This window comes from Acinonyx jubatus, chromosome C1, assembly GCF_027475565.1.
Source record: "Acinonyx jubatus isolate Ajub_Pintada_27869175 chromosome C1, VMU_Ajub_asm_v1.0, whole genome shotgun sequence".
NCBI lineage: Eukaryota > Metazoa > Chordata > Mammalia > Carnivora > Felidae > Acinonyx > Acinonyx jubatus.
Window position 1 is genome coordinate 115,076,649 of NC_069381.1, and position 20,928 is coordinate 115,097,576.

The following is a 20,928-nucleotide window of genomic DNA, read 5'->3' on the forward strand; positions in this document are numbered from 1 at the left end:
GCCTAAAGAGAAAAGTGGAAAGGCAGGGGGGAAATGATTGAGTTCTTTAACATTTCAAACTTCCTGTGTGTTTGTTCCCTCACACCTTAGAAGCTAAAAAAAAAAAAAAAAAAGTATGAAAATACAAATTTAAGTAGTTCCTAATGATTTGTCTCTGCCTTTTCATCCTTTCTATTGAAAGGAAGTGTTCAGAGTTGAGGTCTCTTAAGTTCATGGGAAGAGAAAGGATAGGTGTTTCACGGCTGAAGCCCTTTTGCTAAGTGGTTTTGGCACGTTGTACAGTCTGTACATAGACAGTCCACGCACAGGCTCAACACCTTGATTAGTATTTGTTTGCTGTGCTAGTTACTAAGCTCTGGACGTTCGGGGAGGGAAGGAATGTCAGACGGGTCAGTGAGGAAGGCCTGGAGGAAAATGTGCACGTGTCAGTGGGTGTGACGGTGGGAGGGGACTGTCCAGGGGTGGCCTGACTTGGAGCTGCTGCAGTGGAGATAGATTTGGGGGGGAGGAGGACAGTCACGGAGAGACTTTTAGGTGCCTTCTCCTGTTTGTCTGAACTCGAAGGGGGAAAACGATGGTGGGGGAGGGTAAGGATGTTGGTATTGGTACTTGACATCTGTTCCCACATCTCTGTTTTCCTGTTTGGTGAGACGGCCTGCTAAGGGTGTCACGAGCGGGCAGCAGAGAAGGGTGAAGGGCACGGGGCAGGAATGACGGAGGGGGGCTGCCTTTGGGAGCGGAGAGCGGGCGGAGGGCGCGTCCACAGCCCGGTGTCCTCGTGAGGTGACTTTGTCTCGGTGTCTCTCCAGTGCCCATTGACCATTCTGACTTGGTGGCTGACCTTCTGAAAGAGCTGTCCAACCACAACGAGCGGGTGGAGGAACGGAAAGGCGCCCTGCTGGAGCTGCTCAAAATCACCCGGGAAGACAGCCTGGGCGTCTGGGAGGAGCACTTCAAGACCATTCTGCTCCTGCTGCTGGAGACGCTCGGAGACAAAGACGTGAGGCGCCTTCCTTGTCCTTGCGTTCCCCCCTTCCCGTGTGACGGGCTGTTAAGTCCTGTCGTTCTGGACTTTGGCCTCAGCTTTATTTCTGTACTGTGCCTGCTGTTTACATCAAAACGTTTTCCAAATATTTTCTGAGCACCAGCTAGTGAGGTCATGTTTCTGTCAGAGACGGGCCCCATTCCTAGCGTATTTATGTGTGTGTTTTCTTCTGTAATTGGGTTTGTAGGAGTTGAGGGAAACTTGTTCCTGCTTCAGGTTACTTTGTTTAACACAGAATTTCTGAAACCTTTTTTAGCATGGAATGGTTTTTTACAATGAGGTTTTTTTCTGTGTGAGTTTTAGGTTCCGTGCGTAACTGAGAAATAGAGAAGTTCATTTTTTAAGAGACCCTACTAGATGCTGCCTTCCCTGAAGTTCTGTGTAGACGCAGCCGGCATCTGTGAGCAGCAACAGTGATTTTAACTGGTTAAGCAAGCAGTTCTGGAAAATGGGTTGTTTTCTGTTATCTTCTGTATTATTTTTTAAATCAAAAGCCCTCTTTGCCCTGTGACCTTTGAGTGTGACCAACGAGGAATTTGTGCCGTGCCCGGTCCGTAATCCACACCTGGGACCACGTAGATGGCTCTTAAAGGGGGGAGTAACCTAGTCAGAGTCCTGCCTTCTCCCAGCCGTGTGCCGGTCCCTTGTGCGGAGACAGCAGCAGATGTTGGGAATTGTCTGAGTGAAACTCTAGAAGTAAAAATCCACCTGTGCACTGGGCTTTGTGGAGGCCGCGGAAACAACGAAGCAGGTGTGATGAAGAACTCAAGGGCAGGACCAGGTGGATTTTGAGGAAGCTCAACACAGCCCACGGTGAAGGTCCCTCTCGGGGTCACGTTGATGGTGACTCTGATGGAAGACGGGTGCACAGGGGGCCGGCGAATGCGGTGGCTCTGATTGCTTTCTGATGCTTCGGGTTAATGGTTTGGCGGAGGGTGGGGACAGACAGAAGTACAGTGATGGAGGACCTACAGACACTTCCCTTACAGCCTGCTTGGTCAGGCTGTGTTGGGAGATAGTGATCTCACGTAGAGAGCAGGTAGATGGTCCATTAGTGAGCCAATAGCACAGACGAGTGACGAAGAATCAGGATGTAGTTTTTGGCTCAGTTTGGTGTAAACCCCTTTTACTGAGATTAGGAGCCCATGTGGAACGGTTTTCCTCCAAACGCACAGCTTGGGCCTCAGACACCTCGAGGTGTGTACACACGACCCTCCCCCGTGATCTCATCACACAGAAGGTCGGGAGTAAAGACAGGTCTGTGGCTGTCTTACAGGCCGCGTTGATGAAGTGGTTAGATGCTTGTTACCTGTTCTTTACCAAAGGGTAATTTGCATACCGACATCTCAGAAAACGTGGAAATCCTCCAGGAGATTGATAATGAACTTAGATGTATCGTCCTCATTCGGTCTCATTTGGTCCTCTTTTGGCTCATTCCAGAAACCTTCCTCAGGTCTTAGGTGCTGGGTCCTGGGAATGTCAGCGTAGGCATAGCACCCGCCTCATGGGACTGGCTGTCTCAGCCTGTGCCACGCTTGCAATGTGACCTGCGTTGGGTGCCAGCAAGACACCAGGGGAGCCCAGGGCTGGGTGCCTGGCCTTGCCGAGCGCTTCTGGCTAGTATGTTCAGTGAAGCACTGTGTTGTTTGCTGATGTCTTCCTTTCCTCTTATACTCCAGCATTCCATCCGAGCACTAGCATTGAGAGTTCTACGGGAAATTCTGAGAAACCAGCCCGCAAGATTTAAGAACTATGCCGAGCTGACGATTATGAAGACTCTGGAAGCCCACAAAGACTCCCATAAGGAGGTAAGCCGGCCTCTGGCCCAGGAGTGCCGAGCAGATGGGCCTGGGGTGCAGTGAGGGTGTGGGGAGAGAGGGGTGTGGATCAGTGTGCAGCCTGACTAGGAGTTGCTCCCTTTGGGGGGCATCTTGGGGGGGGGGCTCAGTCAGTTAAGTGTCTGCTTCTTGCTCAGGTCGTGATCTCACAGTTCGTGAGTTCGAGCCCCACGTCGGGCTCCCTGCTGTCAGCATGGAGCCTGCTTGGATTCTCTCTGTGCGCCTCCCCTGCTGTCTCTCTTTTGCTCTCTCTCTCTCAAAAATAAATAAGTAAGCTAAAAAAAAAAAAAAAACGTGAAACAAAAAAAGAGTCGCTCCCTTGGAGCTCGGCCCAGGCCGTGGTTCAGGGTGACAGTCCCAGTGCTGGTGTGGCGGCTGAGCCCAGGTGCCATTCAGGGCCTGGTGCCACTTGGTAGGTTCCTGACTGCCACGTGTACAGCAGGCCTGACCTGTCCTCAGGGATTTCCTGGCCGGTGGCTCCCAATTGCTGTGGTCAGAAGGAGGGGGCTGCCGTTTTCCTGGTGGCATTCGGCACCTGCCAGGCTGCTGTTGGGAGATCGAGGTTGGCTCGAGAGACAGACGTGCAAGTGCTGGAACCCACGCTTCCTTGCTCCACGACCTCGGACAGGTTCTTTCAGCTTCCGCGTCTCAGTGTGCTTGTGGGTAAGGTGGAGGAGGACGTTGTCACAGTTTCTTGTGAGAACTGAATGACATGGCCAGTGACGACAGAGATGCTACATATACCTGTCGGTCTTCCTCCCTCCCCTCCCCTCTCAGTGTGCCCCTCTCTGCAAGTTCAGGATGAAGGGAGGCAGCCATGTCCTGCCTTTCCTCGCTCCTGAACGTGTAGAATGCTAACAACTGTCCTGGCACCTCAGACGCCTACTGGAGAGTTGGAAAAATGTGTTTCTGTGCCCCGCACACTTACGACCGGCCCTGATTGGACCCGCAGTAAGTCCAGCCGGTTGCTCATTGCCTTGTCCAGCCCCTGGGGCTCACCAGTCCTTCGAGTGCCTGGAGACCTACAGAGAACAGTGAAATACAGATGGTTTCAGTAACGCCTTTCCAATCAAAGGCACTGTGGGAAATTGGACTGTATACTTAGAACATTAGAAAACCTTGATGGATTGGACCCCAAGTGAGAATAACCTGCTTAGTTGAGTCTCGTGGCTCACACGTGATTCTCACGGGCACACTCGTGGATTAAGGGAACGGCAAGAATACGTCAACAAAAAGAATCTGGACCCCAAATTGTGCTGTTTCTCTGTTTAGCAGCTTATGTGGCTGCCCAGCGGTGACAGGTTTGATCTCCTGAAACCCGCACCACAATTGCAGGCTCAACAAGGGTAGGGGTCTCGCGCTCTGTCTAGGCATCTCCACCTGATGGGCCTGGCACAACGCGGGTTCATAAAGTGATAGATACATTTTTGTTTGGTTTTTTTTTTTTACATTTATTCATTTTTGAGAGACAGAGCACAAGTGGAGGAGGGACAGAGAAGGGAGACACAGAATCCAAAGCAGGCTCCAGGCTCCGAGCTGTCAGCACAGAGCCCGATGCGGGGCTCAAACCCATAAACCACAAGATCATGACCCGAGCTGAAGTCGGACGCCCAACCGACTGAGCCACCCAGGCGCCCTAAGTGATAGATACATTTTTAACCCGTTGATGCTTCAGAAACCTGGCTTCGTCGTGTGCTAGTACAAATCACTCATGTTTGAACAGAACGCTTTCCTGTTACAATAACTCATGTAAAATGTGAGGACCTGTGAGCTAACATAGCCAACGCCATTATTCCTGAGTGAGGGAAGAGGATCCAGAACATGCTGTCATTTGTCAGGTGACGCATGGCAGGTATTGGCAGAACCAGTATGTGAAGCAGGTTTTGTGTCTCTTAGGGCAAGTGGCCTGGCCTGTGCTGACCTTTTTCTCTTCTTTTTTAAACCCTAATAGCCTCTTCTTAAATACCTGACCAAAAACCGAAGTAAAACTGTTCTCTTGGAAGCACCTGATGCTGTTGCCTCTGGAGAGGACCTACTTAGAATGTGGCATCGAGGTGACACTAAGCCCTCCGTAGTGTGTGGCGCTTACTGACTATCCCCTTGGAGGATGTCTGTGTTTAAAGCTGGCATCCTGATCTTAAACTGTGAAACTTTGCCAGTGGACCCTAAGAAGTACAGCTGAGCAGAATTAAATAGTCTGTTTCTTACCGAGCTGTCTTCTTGAGGGATCTTGTTTCTTTGGGGTGTTTTTCCTCCTGCAAAATGAGAAATTCAGTAGAGAAAGTTCTTTGGCGTGAACTCTTAAATTGCCTGAGGGACCCAAGCAGAAAATACCTGTTGCTTAAAGTAAGCTTAGCAGCCCTTAGTTGTCCTGTGGCATCCCTGTGACCCAGGGTCTCCTCACTGCCGTCACTGATCACCTGACCAAGCAGGTGGGGAAAACATCCTGTTCCCAGTAAAGGAGTGCCTTTATTGGCAGGCCTGCCCTGCTTTGCATACTTTGATACTCTCACCTTGAGTGCCCTTGTATTTTCCCTGTGAAACTTCACTCTGTCACTTGGCCAGAAGCTCCCAGCCTTGGGCACTTGTGTATATTTAGGATTATGTATGGTTTCTTTGTCTGTCTTTTCTTTTGAAATTCTTCTAGTCTTTCTCTTATTTTACCCAAACTGTCTCCATCCATCATTCCCTTTTTTGTTTGTTTGTTTGTTTGTTTGTTTGTTTGTTTGTTTTTTAGGGCAGAATAGTTAGACGCACATCAAGTTCGTGCTGTGGCCATCTTGTTGGCATAGAATATTGCACATGGTAGTTCTCTAGTGTTATGTTTTTTTTGTCGCTACATTCAGACATGGTTCTGACATTTATTGGGAAGGATCTAAAATGTTTCAGAACCCAGTGACTGTGTCAGTCATGCAGAAGCAGAGTCTACTCTCCTAGCTAATTGGTACTTCCAAAGCGTGTTCATTCCATTGAGCTTTCCTGGAACTTCCTTCTCTTAGGAAACTCGTTGGTTTTGTATTCACAGACAGAACCCAGGCTTCGGCAGGACACGACAGGCTGACACAAGGCTGCTCTGGGACCTTAGCCCCAGATGTCCCTCCTTGCCCGCTGGGGCAGTGGCCGCACTATGGTGCACACTGGGCAGTGGCTCTGGGACTGTAGCAGTGAAGGACAAGTTACTGAAATGCCATTTCTAGAAGTTGAAATTTGTCATAAAAGCTCTCAGGGGAGATGAATATTTCATCCTTTAAGCCACGGTCTGTGTTCTCAGGGTCTTTTAAAAGGAACCGTGCATGCAAAACATGTTTGTTACACATTGGAAACATACCAGGCACTAGATCTCGCTCAGGCGTCCCTCATCTTAAGCCAACACAGATTTAGTAAGCACCATAGAGGATTTGGATACCAATTTAGAGTTTCTATTGAAGAAGTTGGTGTTTGTCAGCTAAGACATGGTTTCATATTCCTTATTTGAATAAGTACATCTCCTTCATTATCTGACTCCTCCTTTTTTTTTTTTTGGTGTTCTATTATAGTTTTATTTTTTTAATATGAAGTTAATTGTCAAATTGGTTTCCATACAACACCCAGTGCTCATCCCAAAAGGTGCCCTCCTCAATACCCATCACCCACCCTCCCCTCCCTCCCACCCCCCATCTACCCTCAGTTTGTTCTCAGTCTGCCTCCTTTTTATCTGTTTAGTAAATAAACATTGCTACAGAGTTTCAGTGTCTCCTTAATGAAGTCACCACGGTTTACAGTAGTGTTAGCTTATAGCAAGCATCTTAAAAAGGGCTGAGGACTTGTTAGTGACCTTCAGAAATCTGAAGCCCATTTTCTGTTTTAAAAGAAAACTCCATTCATTTAACTCTTCTCATCTTAGAATTGGCAATCCGTTTGTTAGGACTGGCGCAGAATCTCTCCTTCATCGATGAGGAGGGGATTTAATAAGAGAATCCATGGTATGAATAAGATTCTAGGATCAGCATGGGGTGTGACTCCTGAGGCAGAAAACCTGATTTTCAGTCCACTGTGTGTGCTGTCCAGCTGTGTTGTTGGGTCTCATCACCTCTGGGTGAGCCTGTTATAAAGCTTGACTGTCGTGAGACTCAAATACAGGACAGGGTGGAAAAAGACAAGAGAGAGAAAGAGTGTGCGTGTGAGCACGTAAGCTGGGAAGGGGCAGAAGGAGAGAGAGAGAAAGAGAGAGAGAGCGAGGGAGTGTGTAAGCTGGGCAGGGACAGAGAGGGAGAGAGAGAGAATCCCAAGCAAGCTCTAAGCTCAGCTGGGAGCCTGATGCGGGGGCTTGATTGCAAGACCCAAGATGCTGAACAGCTAAGCCACCCAGGTGCCCCTGTCATTGAAACTTTTTGATCATTGGGTGTAGCTTTTTCTAAACTTGGCCACATTAGTGAGTATTCGGTTGTATTTGTCTATGAAAAGAAGGAAATGTCAGCATCATTTTGTGTCCCATACTGACTCACCAGATGTTTCTTCATCTGGGTGTTTGAGGCATCACAGTCCAGCCTCAGGCAGTTTGGGGAAGTTGGATTCTTATGAAACAACCATTGTTTGTCTTTGGGGGCTGTATTTTAAATCATAGAAAGTTAATTTTACGTTCTAAGACTGTAATGAATTACAAGTAGAGCTACACCAAATTATTTTAAACAATAAAAGAGGAGGTTTCGGGCGCTTGTTTTCTGACTTGGGCTTCGCCCTGCTGGCGTGGTGTGTTTTCTACAGTCATTTTGACAAGCATCCTGGCCAGAGAAGAGCAGTGGTGTGTCGGGGAGGACGTTTGATTTTAGCAATCTGATAATTCTCCTTCACATACCAATTAAAATCATTGTCTGACCACGACTTAGCCAGCCCCGCTGAGCTCTGGAATGGTCCTTAGAAGCCTCCTGGGGCAGTGACCACCCGCATATCAGTGGTTCTGGAGGACAGTGTGTTATGTGAACCTGGAGAAATTACTTCACCCCTCCCGGACCTTGGTTTCTCTTATCTCTTACCCCAGGGAATGGACTGAGTGATTATCTGTGTCTCATCCAGCGTCAAGGTACTAGAAGTTGCTATTAAGTAACAAACCTACCTTCACAGGTCCTAAGTATCCAGTTTTCCCTGAGCCCACCCAATCTTGGGAGGTGGCTAGGAACCCGATTTCCTTTGCAAGTTCTTGCTCTTTTTAACGGAAAGGCAAAACCAGAAACCTATATAATCCTCTAAAGGTTAAAAGTTGCCAAGCCAACATTGTCTGACACTAAGAGCACAAACTCTGGTAAATGTTTTGTTTTTGGAGGCAGGAGGTTGGAAGTGAGGGGCAGGGCTCCAGTCTTCAAGAAGCTCATAGTTTAGTTGAGGTTAAAGCACATGTGCGTTCAGAGTGAGAGGCACTAGGACTTTGGAGTGGGCTGGAAGAGTCCAGGAAGGCTGCCTGAGGAAGTGAGAACCTGAGGTTGGCTGCGAGGAGTAGTTACGGGGAGAATTGTAACAGTCAGCCGGGGCGGCCTGGCCTGGAGGAGGGAGCATGGGCTTAGAAGACCCTGGGCTGACTGCACGAAACCAAGATTGCTTTCATGCTGTATATGTCACGTGGAGATGCCGCGTTCCCCACCCCACTGGCTCGCTGTAGAGTGCCAAGCATAGAGCCCGGTTCTGAACGGCAGTGCTGCTGCTGTGCCACTGTTTGGGGCAAGTGACGGGTTCCTCCTCTCAGGTGAACCGGGCCGCCTTTTAGCTCCTGTGGCTTCAGAAAAGGCATCCTACTAAGAAACAGCTCCTGCAAAGAGACAGGCAAGAGGGCCAGTGTTCAACGTCACAACCTTTGAGTTTGGAGTGTGAACGTGTGGATCCTCGTCCTACTTTGGTCATTCACTGGCTGTACGACTGAGGACAAGTCACAGGAGCTCTCTCTCTGGGTCTCTAAAACGCTCGTACGCTGGGTGAGCCCGGGGGAGCAGAGAGCGTGATGCCCTGCAGGGCTCACGCTGTGGAAAACGGAAGATACTGTCTCCTCTGCCCTCTTGCAGCGAAGAAAGTAGACCAATTCTGAATAGAATTGTTGACAAGCTTTATAGATTTTACACAAAGCACATATAGTGTACTTTTTAAAATATATCTGAGAGGGCTATTGAAATTCGATTGAGGAAACTGTAAAACACCAATGGAAAACAGTTTTTGTCTTGGCTGCTGTGCTGGCTGAATCTATCCATGTCCACACTGGAGTAGCTGTTACATTGTCACCTCCAAGCTGGAGGGCACCCTGAGTTTTGAGACATGCAGAAGAGGAGGCTTCTGTGTGCCGCTCAGCTTCCCATCTGAGGAGGTTCAGGTTGTCTCTTTTTTTCTTTTTTTTTTTTTTAAGTTCTTTTTTTTTTTCTTTTTAAAAGCCTCTAGCGCCTTCTTTACTGACTGCAGGGTTTGATGTTATCTCCAACAGTACAGCTTCTAGTTTTTTGTGGGTTTTTTTTTAAATGTTTATTTATTTTTGAGACAGAGAGAGACAGAGCATGAACAGGGGAGGGTCAGAGAGAGAGAGGGAGACACAGAATCGGAAACAGGCTCCAGGCTCTGAGCTGTCAGCAGAGAGCCCGACGTGGGGCTCGAACTCACGGACCGTGAGATCATGACCTGAGCCGAAGTCGGACGCTTAACCGACTGAGCCACCCAGGCGCCCCTAAGTTTACTTATTTTGAGAGCAAACGAGTGGGGTAGGGTAGGCCCAGAGAGAGGGGGGAGAGAGGCTCCCAAGCAGGCCCCACACTGTCAGCTCAGAGCCTGATATAGGGCTCGAACTCACAAACCATGAGATCATGACCTGAGCTGAAATCAGGGGTCAAATGCTTAACTGACTGAGCGACCCAGGGGCCCCTAGGTTGTCTCTTTTGCCCTTCCTGACAGGCCAGCCAGCCCAGTATCTGCAATGTCCTCCAGGATGGGACACAGCCACCTCCCAGGCCTGTCTCCCACCTGGCTGCCGTAATGCAGTTGAGAGAGATAGTGTTGCCCTGAATCTGCTTTTGCAGGCAAAGATGTGACGGCTGTCTTGTTAGACATCATGTCTATACTCTGCCTCTGGAAATTCCACGTGCATCTTTTTAGGGGAACGCACTCCTTAAGTAGGGGCAGAGATAAGATTTTATAACAAGAATGTGAAAATTCTTGATTCACATTCTCCCTCTCATTTTTCTGATGAGAGAAACTGAGGCCTTGAAAGTAGAAGAAATGTCCTCCCAGACCACCTCACTAGTTGATGACAGAACTGGTTCCAAAACTTGGGTCCGTGGACGTTGAACCGGGAGCTGTTTTTTCTTTCCTCCCTTTCTCCCTCTAGTATGGCACTGAGCCTAGTTAAGTGAGGGCTCACATGCAGCTTAAATCCTGGAATTTAAACGAGTGCCAGTCTTTTGCAAAGGATGGAATCTCCCCAGGATACCCGTGGATACCACAACTCTGTGTGGATCCGGATCCCATTTGTATAAGGTCTTTCCAGTTTTTCCCCAGAAGGTGGCGCCAACCTTTTCCTTAGCTTCCACATGATTGAGGCACTAAACTAGGTGCCAGACTGGGAAGAGTTCTTTGATTCCAGTCATTGTTTAGGAACATTTGCCGCCCCCCCCCCCACCTTTTTTTTTTTTTTTTTTTTTTTTGCATTAAAAAAAATCTTTTCTTATTCAACCAATTTTTCTCGTGTGTCTGTGACAGAGCCAAATCAAACTTTGGACTTAAAACACACAATCCAAATTTTGACAAGTTCTGTGCTCTAAAAGAAACCTTATCTTTAAGCAAACACTCATCAATATTCTGAGTAATGATCTCATTTTTTAAAAAGTTCGATGAGGAAATTGTACTTTTCCTAGCTAGCTTCACTGGCTTTGAAAGGGAAAAATCCCCATGTTTCTAACCAGAGTAGCAAAATCATCAGACTTGGGACAATTTTGGTCACTTCAAGGTAGATTATAACCTGCTTGATGCTGCTGTCTCATAAATATGCCCCACCCCACCCTCCTTTTTAAAATCCTTGCTGCTTCTGGCCACCTTGTCTACCAAACAGTATTGTTCTCCTTTCTTTCTGGTGCCCGTGTTTACTTTTGCTCTCTGCTTGCTTACATTTATAATCTTTGCTTCTTAGGTTACATAGAACGCAGGGGCAAAACCTAAAGTTCACCCTGATTCAGGCAGCTCGCCAAAAGCTGGGGGCTTGGCACAGAGAGGGAAGTCCAGAACACCTACTTGCCTTGGCAGAAGCGGGTGTCTGTCTTGGGAAACTTGCTGTAACCTCCGTAAGCAAGAGGGCCTCAAACTTGCCGCCTGGAAGTATACCTTCTGGCTTTTCGTTTTCAGACGTTTTTCGGAAAACCTTTGTGTGTTAGATACATTGGATTAAATGCTTCATGCAGGTGACATCAAGAATTCCTGGGGTTAGAAGGGGAAGTTCTCCTTGGGTGTCGGTTTTGGCTCAGCAGATCTGGAAATCCTTTGACCCACAGCTCACTGCAGGGCAACTCACTTTCACCCGAATGACAGGAGAGTACAAACAGGTTGGAGGCAAGGAAGGAAACCTTACGATGGCACTCTCACCACGAGCCCGCCAGTATGTTTCCTTGTCTCACTGATGCTCTCCGCATCTGAGGGGCCTGGGGAAGTTGTTTGTTCCTGTCCTGTCAGGACTGTTAAGTGGCACTGCTGGCACTTGGATCCCAGTCTGTTTCCAGGCCTGTCTTCCCACCCACTGAGCTGCCTCCCTTTTCCCAGCTGGGTCTTAAACATGTACATCAGTGTCTTCTACCTTGGTTCCTTGTACCCACAAGGTTATCCAGTATTTTCTGATCCTTCTGGTTTTACCCTATCTCTTTAAAAACTAAGACACACTGGGGCGCCCGGGTGGCTCAGTCGGTTGAGCATCCGACTTCAGCTCAGGTCATGATCTCACGGATCGTGAGTTCGAGCCCCGTGTCGGGCTCTGTGCTGACACCTCGGGGTCTGGAGCCTGCTTTGGATTCTGTGTCTCCCTCTCTCTCTGCTCCTTCCCTGCTCACGCTCTGTCTCTCTCTCTCTCAAAAATAAAATAAAGCTTAAAAACAATTAAAAAAAAAACAAACAAAACTAAGACACAGACTTTCCTCAGTATGACTCAGATTTCTGAGCTGAATGTTAGGGTACTTGCAAACAGTATTTCGCACAGCAGAAAGGCATTGGCTTCGGAGCACACCTTCACTGCGGGACCCGCTTAGGGAAGAGATGATCCCCTCTTCCACTGTCCACTGGCTGCCCAGCTGTACATAACTCAGCCACGTGCCCGGTGCTCGGCTTTCCCGAGTGCACCGTGGACTTGCGGCGACCGGAGGGACGTGCATGAACTGAGGAGGAATAAAAGCACTTCATCTTAGAGTAATTCGTTGCACGATGGAAGTCTTTTAAGCGGTACGCCACCCCTCTTCAAACAGCGGGTTGCTAGGGAAAAAAAAAACCAACCTGAACTAAAGTCTCTTTTCCAAAGGACAGAACTGTCGCCTTTCCGCCCTGTCACCGGGAATGGGACCCTCCGGGCCTCCTATAGCTGATTTTGCCCAAGGGCCAGGTGGCTCGCCTGCAGATATCTTGCTTCCCCCTCAGTTTCTGGGCCAGCTCCTCAGGTGGAACGCGTCCGTGCAGTTCAGTGAGGCATGCCCCAGAGGTGACTTTGCCAGTCACGAACATTTTACAAGATATGTACACGGGAGAATGTGCTTGACAAACCTTTCTTGAGTAGCTCATGTATATTGGACGCTGTGCCAGGCATGGGGGGTATAGAAAGGTAGCTGAGGTGGGAGCTTGCCTTCGAGGAATTTTCTGTCTAGTGGGAGAGACCATTTGAGCAAGGTGTTGAGTGCAGTGGTGGAGGTGTGCACACAGGGCTCCCCAGAGTCGTACCGCAGCAAGCGGGTCCTGAAGGAGACCTGGCCCGGCCCGGTGAAGAGCACCAGTGAGCGACGCTGAGGAGGAACGGAGGGGCTAGTCGGGCTCCGCGAAAGGGCCGGCGGGGCATGTGCAGGGCCTGCCCTCAGCTCAGTGTGACGAGGGCACAGGGGGAGAGGGAGGGCAAAACCACAACTGGACACAGGCAGGGGCCAGGCCATGCTGGCCTTCCATGCCGTATCGACAAATGTGGGCCTGGTTCCAGGAGAGCTGTTTAGAGGGATTCTTGGCGAGGCCAGACCCACTTGATGTGGGCACTAGACTGGGTCGGAGGGGTCCCCTGGAGGGAGCTCTGCTCTCTGGCAGACTCAGAACTCCCTGGTTCTCCGCTGTGTCTCCCTGTCACCCCTTATCAGCAATCCTTTATTTGTATGTTCTCTCTCTTACTCCAAAATCCACCAAAGTCAGTATTTTTTAAATCCCTATCTTAAAATTTTTTTTTAATGTTTTTATTTATTTTTGAGGGAGAGAGAGACAGGGAATGAGTGGGGGAACAGCAGAGAGAGAGGGAGACACAGAATCCGAAACAGGTTCCAGGCTCCGAGCTGGCAGCACAGGGCCCAACGTGGGGCTCGAACCGATGAGTCATGAAATCATGACCCAGGCCGAAGTCGGACGCCCAACCGACTGAGCCACCCAGGCGCCCCTTAATTCCCTAGTTTAAAAATCGAGGTTCAGACTGATTGAGTGTCTTGCCAGAGGATTGAACTCCGATTTGTCTGAGCCCATGCAACTTGGAGCTGCCTTTCTTGGGGTGAAAGGTTAAAGGTTGTGCATGCACACCAGGGCCAAACAGTACTCTGCTTTTAGGGGACCTGTGTGGAAAAAGCTGCACTTTGCAGCAGATGGAGTTGGCCAGAAAAAAAAAATCACAGTGAGTTTTCTTTAAGTAGCCTCATTCTCGTGTGTATGTGAAGTGGAGGGCGATGCCATCAGTGGGACTGAGGTCATGCTTGCTGCCTGGCTGACCCCAACCACCCACTTTCTGTGGAGGAGGCAGAGGCGGGGAGGGCTGGCTTCGCATGGCCAAGGGCCCTTGAGCTGGAGGAACCCCCGAAGAACACCTGGAAAGCCTTGTGCAGACATTCATTCTGCGTCCCGCCCCTCATCAGCTTCTTTTCATCTAACCCTGGCCAACTGCAGACACTCCTCAGCTCCCCGCCGTCCGCCCCCACCTGCTTCTGGGCTTGGTTCCCCACTTCCTGGGGCTTTGCACCCTCTGCACAGACCAGCCCATCCTGCCCAGCACCGTGAGGACAGGGTCCGGGCCCACCCATCATCCTCACTCCTGTGGCCTGCCCTGAACTCAGTCCCTGACACACAGAAGTGAATGAGTGTGTGCATGTTGTACACAACAAGGCAGGGCCAGTCGTGGTATGAAAGAAAAATTGCTCTTACGGGCTTACCGAGAATAGGATTCTTTGAAAGTAAAATGAGCTCTCTGCAGTGCTTTGCACCCAAGCCTGACTTTGCACGTGTATAATAAGTGCAGGCAAATCTTGGATGTTCTTGACCCCTGTCTTCTCTCGTGTACACAGTATTTACTCTTGAACCATGCTGATCCTGGTCCCCATTTTGACTCTTGGAAGGATTAATCCATAATCCCGATGTATGCCCCCACAGGTGTATGCATTGTGTCCACAAGCGCGCTGGTCAGGTGACGGGGGTGTGAGCTTACTTAATGAGACCCCTAGACTTCGGTCAGTGCCTTAAGGAGATAGCAGGTCCTTCCAGGGAAAGTTCAAGAGGCCTCTAACAAGAAATAGAGAACTTTGAGAGTTCAGGAAGGCAGGGCTTTAAGTAGGAACATACCCTCAGGCAGACAGAATGAAGTTCAATCCATCTGTAAACGTTGAACACCTGGTAAATGCCCAGCCTTGCTGTGTACTTTGGGGTACAAAACAAGTGCCCCAGCCCGTCTGCTAGGCCTTGCAGCCTGTTTGGGAAGGAGACACATGTGGAAATGTTGGCAAGAATGTAAAGCAACCGACATGAGGTGCCAGCAATAGAGAAAAGCTCTACAAGTTGAGAAGGAGAGGTCATCCCGCTGTTCAAGGAGGGGACGTGGTCAGCCACGTTTGTGTGAGAGACAGCGAGTTTCCTAAATAGCAGAAGAGAGCTTATGGAATCAGTAGGCAGGAAGCAGAAATAGCGATTATTATAATCATAGTAACGTTCTCAGCCAACACCCAGGGAGTGCAACTCCATGCCGGGGCTCAAATTCTGTCCCGGGTGACAAAGGGCCGCCTGCTTCTGGGGTGCAGCACCCTGTCCTCCCTGCTCTCCGTGAACCAAGGGCTGAACTGTGAACTTTCCCTGATCTCAAAAGCACACTTAAATTTTTATGAATACGTTTTCCTTACCAGGAACATTACTATGGCAGTTTTCCATGGCAACTTTTCAATATAAAAAATACGAAGAGGAGAATAAAATTACCCATAATCTAACCCCCTGAGATAATGAGGGAACATTTTGTGCGTTTCCTTCCAGGTTTTCCACCGCGTTAAATCCCAGTGTTGGGACATGAGCAGCCCAGGGAGAACCTCCAACTGTCAGTGCAGCATGACCAGCCTTAAAAATACCGGGCTTTTGTTTTACATCTATTTGTATTTATTTTGAGAGAGACAGAGTGAGCAGGGGAGGGGAAGAGAGAGGGGGAGACAGAATCCCAAGCAGGCTCTGCACTGTCAGAACAGAGCCCAGTGTGGGGCTTGACCTCACGAACTATGAGATCATGACCTGAGCTGAAGTCAAGTGTCGGCTGCTTAACAGACTGAGCCACCCAGGCGCCCCAAATATAATGATTTTTAAGTGAGATGAATTCAGCCCCTTGTGTTGGAAGGAGTCCACTTTACTGTTCAGAGAGCAGAGCAGACACACGGACCGATGAGGCACACTCCGGGAAGTCAGTCCTGTTCACAGGGTGGCGTAGCCCTAGCTAAACTGAGCTGCGTCTTGTCCCAAAGCCATGACTGCGGAGCCCCAAGATCTGGCCCTGTCCCTCCTAGAGTGAGGGCACAGTGGTCAGGGCCCTACAGTGACCTCCTGCAGTCCATGTGTCCACCATATGGCTCACGGTGCCCCTCTGTGTGTCCTGTCCTCCCTGGCTTGTATGCATGGATGTTTTAGCCCACCCTTGCCCACATCTAGAAGATGCTTTCCAGGTAGTCTGTCTGCTGTTTTTGTTGGTCAGTCTGCTTCAATCACAAGAGCACTGGGGAGATTGAGGCTTAAGCTGGTAACCTTGGTCTTGTTGCTGAGTTAAAGACAGCTGCCTTGTTTCAGTAGCAGAACACAAAACAGAGAAGAATCTGGGTGGAATGAACAGTCCAGGGCTGGCAGTCGGAAAAAAAAGATTAGATTTTCATTATATTTTATGAGAAAACGCATACACAGGGACGCCTGAGTCAGTCGGTTAAACCTCCGACTTCAGCTCAGGTCATGATCTCAGGTTTTGTGAGTTCGAGCCCCGCGTCGGACTCTGTGCTGACAGCTCGGAGCCTGGAGCCTGCTTGGGGTTCTGTGTCTCCCTCTGTCCCTCCCCCACTCCTATTCTGCCTCTCTTTCTGTCTCTCAAAAATATATAAAAAAAAAATTTTTAATTCTAACTAAAAAAAAAATACGTACATGTTTACAGCCTGGTGTTTTTTGCTTATCATTTATATACATACCCCTGTGTCATGAATAGGAGTAACTATCATTTACTGAACATGTAGTACATTTTGACACCACTTAACAAATGATTTCTGTGAGGTATCCCCATTTTACAGAAGAGGAGATGGGGGTTAGCACTTGCGAATGGCATGGCTGGCGTTTGCTTCCAGCCCTCAAAGGCCGCAGCCCGCACTCTTTGTTCCTTGCCGGGTTTTGCATTTAGCTTCTATCTTTATTACAGAGGCTCTTTTTGTGGCGCTCCTGGTGACCTCTAGCACAAGGACTCAGTGTATCCTAGTGCGCTGGGATCTCTTCACAGGTCAGAGGCCACTCCTTTGGCTGTGAGGTGGCCATTTTGTGCACTTCCTTCAGAGTACAGGGTGTGGTGATACGGGCACGGAGGCTTTCCTTGGAAAAGCCTCTCCAACTGCTTTACGATTAGGTGCCTTCATGGCATCATAAGTCTTGAAGCCACTGATTTTTCTTCCTGGCTTCTCTCCAGTTACTTTAATTGCAGCTGTCCCCCAAGCTGCTGGAAAGCATTTATGTTTACTTCTTTTTTAGGTCCTAATCTTCTAGGACCTTCTAGGACAGAGACTCTCAGATTTTCCCGTACGGGAGACCCTCTGAAGCGCTTATTAAGACAGCTTGCTGGGCTCCAGGCCCCAGTCTCTGATTCGGCGGGCCCACAGTGGGGCCGGGGAAGTTGCATTTCTAGCACGTTCTCAGGAATGTCGCTGCTGCTGCAGGGGAGGTAACACTTGGAGAACCACTTCTCCGGCGTTTCTGGTGGAAGCCGCACTCCTACCTTCCTGTGCCCCCCATCCACTGGAGAATCACCCTCAAGACCACCTTGCTCTTAACTGTCTTGTACAGAATTAGCCCGAGGCGTTAGGTGACGAGCGTCCTCTGGCTCCCGAAGTTAGGCAGCAGATCGCTTGGTCTCCGGGAGCTCACTTGTTTGGGGGAACTGGTGTTTCAGGTGGTGAGAGCAGCCGAGGAGGCGGCGTCCACGCTGGCCAGCTCCATCCACCCGGAGCAGTGTATCAAAGTCCTCTGCCCCATCATCCAGACGGCCGACTACCCCATCAACCTCGCCGCCATCAAGATGCAGACCAAAGTCGTCGAGAGGATCGCCAAGGAGTCCTTGCTGCAGCTCCTCGCCGACATCATCCCGGGCTTGCTGCAGGTGGGCCCCCTGGGCAGCTGGCCGGTGCCTGTCGTGCGGGGCTGTGAGGCCGGGAGCCGGTGCTGCCCAACCTGGGTGCCTGGGGCTTTGCCCCCCTCACTCACTTGAGGGGCGGGTGGGAAAGGGCAGGCGCCAACCTGTTTCAGAACCCGCGCAGCTGTGTGGCTCGGACACCTCGGGCCCTCTCTCTCTTGTTTTCTAACGCACCCTCCCCTGAATGTGGCCGGAAGAGCTTCCTGGCAGCCTAGAGCTGTGGCTCCCAAAGTGAACTTTCTGTTTACTGTAAATATATTTTGGTCCTTCCCTGGTCGTCGTTGTTCATGCCTTCAACAAACCCTTATTGCACATCTGTGGGCCCCAGCCCTGGGCAGGGTGGGCCGTGGGAGTGCAAAATCAGATAATGGTCCTTGCTCTGCTATCCAGCACATATTCGTGGAGAGCCTTCTAAGTGCAAGGCACTGAGTTAGACTCAGGAAGATGTTTTGCTGCTCCACGGCATAACCACAGGGGTGTTTCAATCTGCGTGGGGCACAGTACAGCTGTGCAGGCAGCCGGAGATGGGGGCACCACCTGCAGAGTTACTGTAGGTGCGAGTGGGGGTTTCCTGGATCAGAGGCCAAGAGGTGATTTCACAGAAGAGCTGGTTTAGAGTCGGGCCCTGGAGCGAGAGAGCGACTTCAGTGGGGAAGGTGGAGAGAAATCAGCTTCACGTTTAAGAAATGCTGCTGCTCGCCGAGCGCTCGGCTTGGGAATTTAAGTACAGCCTGTTGAGACTGGATTATTCCAGGCAGAGGAAAGAGCAAGCCTGAAGCATCCTCAGGGCTGTTTGGAGAGCAGCAGGCTGTCTCATTTGAGTGGGGCAGGGGCCAGGCCGACAGGTAGACGGAGGCCCGGACGTAGAGTGCACAGGTGTCAGGCTCCGGGCCCGGATGTCCCCCACCCGCTTTGGGTGGTACAGAGGTTCTGCCCACAAGAGCGAGGGAGGCAGTCCTCATTTTTCTTGAAAGTTCTCATTTCACACAAGGTTTGCTTTGCCATTGGGAGAATATGAAAGAACCGAGCTGTTTTCCCCCTTAATTTCCTTTCCCATCTCCCTCCCTCCCTCCCTCCCTCTCTCTCTCTCTCTCTCTCTCTCTCACTCACTCTCTCTCACTCTCTCTCCCACGTGTCTTGCGTGGCGCTACTGTGGCAGCTCACGTTGAGCAGCACATAGTGCAGGGGAGGGCCTCTGCTACTTGCCAGCCTCCCTTCTCCACCTGCAGGAACCAGTTCACTCTCGACACTGTTGAGTTTTGACCTCCCTGGAGCGGAAGCTCCCTGGGTCCAGTGGCCGGTCTCGGGTGTGTGGTGGTTGTTAGCGCCAAGTCCAGGGTTGAACTGTGAGGGTATTTGCGGAAACCTTGACGAGACATTGACCGTGAAGCAGATCTTTGATCTCATTTCCTTTTCGTGTCCCTTCTGCCTCTGTAGGGTTATGACAACACCGAAAGCAGTGTGCGTAAGGCCAGCGTGTTTTGCTTAGTGGCGATTTATTCCGTGATCGGAGAAGAGCTGAAACCTCACCTCGCACAGCTCACGGGGAGCAAGGTACGTATAGTGTTACACGGGCCGACGGCACGCCTGGGCTCTGCCAGCCGCCGAAAATCTGCTTGTCTGCAGCTCTGGCCTCCACACGGGCTGGGTCCCTCGTGGGCATCGACGGTGACGACCACGGGCTCTCCCCCTGGGCCTTGCCGACGTGCAGGCGCTGTTGTGCGCACTCTGCGTGTGTCGGTGCCTTCATTCGTGACGATGTCCCTGTGGGATGAGGACACTCATCCACATTCAGCTGCGCAGGGGCACACAGAGCTCTCATGCCAGAAGCCAGGCCACGCTGCCTGTCTTGTTCCTTTCAGGGTGTTTTAGAATGGGGGGCAGAAAATGGGACAAGAGGCCTGTTGGCTCATTGCAGCTGAGAGAGGCCAGAGTGCTTACCGGTTTAAAAATAACCTTCAGTCTGATGAGCCTGCTGGGGGACAGCAGGTGGAGCTCTGGCAGGAGAGGCAAGGGCGGGAGCGGCCGCTTGACCGCTGGGGCCTTGCAGGCCTCTGGCCGGCCGTGTGACAAGGCGACCCCAGGGGCTGCCTGGGGGGAGTAGTGCGGCAACATGGAGTTCAAAACGCCCTGGTGGTGGTCTGGGTAAAAAAGCGTGAAGCTAGAGGTGCCTGACATGCTCCTTATGAAAGGAAGAATCAGCAAGTGAGGCCGCGTTTCTTTCCACATAGAGCCGTTCCTTTGGCACGGCCAGCGGGGCATCTTAGCCAGAGGCTTGCCTCCCCAGAGTCCTGGCAAAGCCAGAAGGGCATTCCCCCCTGTGCTGGCGGGGGCTGTCCTGGGCGTTGTAGGGGGATAAGCAGAACCCCTGACGGCCCTCTAGATTCCGGTAGCGCCCACCTCTCAGTCATGAGAGTCACCGTCAAGGCTGCGCGCAGCCAGATGACCCCTGGGGGGCAAATCACCGCTGGCCGAGAACCCCTGAGAAGTCAGCGGCTGGGTTGAAGGGTGGTTTGGGGGCTACTTCGCCTGACTGCATTTTCCCCTTCTCCTTTCCTTTTCTCATCACTGACCCCTTCCCCAGCCACAATCTGGAAACTCCAAGCCGAGAGTCACCAGCAGTGTGCTAGGCCCGGAAGCCGCCTCTCTCTCTCCGGCCTCTGTCTGGCTCTCTGTCGGTGGTTCCTGGCAGCAGTGAAAACTAGAAAACTATATTCACCAAGGAGGTTCAATTTTTAAGGCTCATCCCCAGATAACAGACCCGGTTTTGTCTGGCAGTTGCCCTGTGCCATCACCTCATTTGCCCCTTCTAGTCAGGGACTGAGAAGACGCAGGTGTTTCCTCATCCCTGTTGTGCAGCTGACCTGCTGCCGTTCCTCTCAGCGGTGGACTTGGCTCTGGAGCCCACGTCCTGATCGGTCCGCTCAGAGGGCGTAGGGAGGCTGGGCCTCAACCCTTCTTCCTCGGTAGCCCGCTTCGTCCCGCTGCCCCAGTCCTTGGACGCGATAGCTCTGGTGTGTTAGCAGGACCTTCGGAGACTCGCACACACCTCTCTACCAGCAGACATCAATCGCTGATGGACGTGGTGCCAAGACGGCCTCGGTTTCCTAGACCGGAAATAGACGGACTCCGGCTGTGGCTTCCCGTTGCTCTGTGTGACCCGGCCGATCAGAACACTCTTCTGTTGCTTAACAAGTGATACCAGGCTCTGC

General features: G+C 50.8%; 1 protein-coding gene across 11 annotated transcripts in view; it reads left to right on the forward strand.

The window, feature by feature from the left end:
• CLASP1 (cytoplasmic linker associated protein 1) overlaps positions 1-20,928 on the forward strand; it is a 272,484-nt gene that overhangs the window by 243,368 nt on the left and 8,188 nt on the right. For all 11 annotated transcript variants that reach the window (XM_053214873.1, XM_053214874.1, XM_053214875.1 and 8 more), the window contains 4 exons: positions 810-1,000; positions 2,725-2,853; positions 17,477-17,683; positions 19,154-19,270. In XM_053214873.1, the coding sequence (XP_053070848.1) occupies positions 810-1,000; positions 2,725-2,853; positions 17,477-17,683; positions 19,154-19,270 (644 nt within the window). The remainder of the gene's footprint in view (positions 1-809; positions 1,001-2,724; positions 2,854-17,476; positions 17,684-19,153; positions 19,271-20,928) is intronic.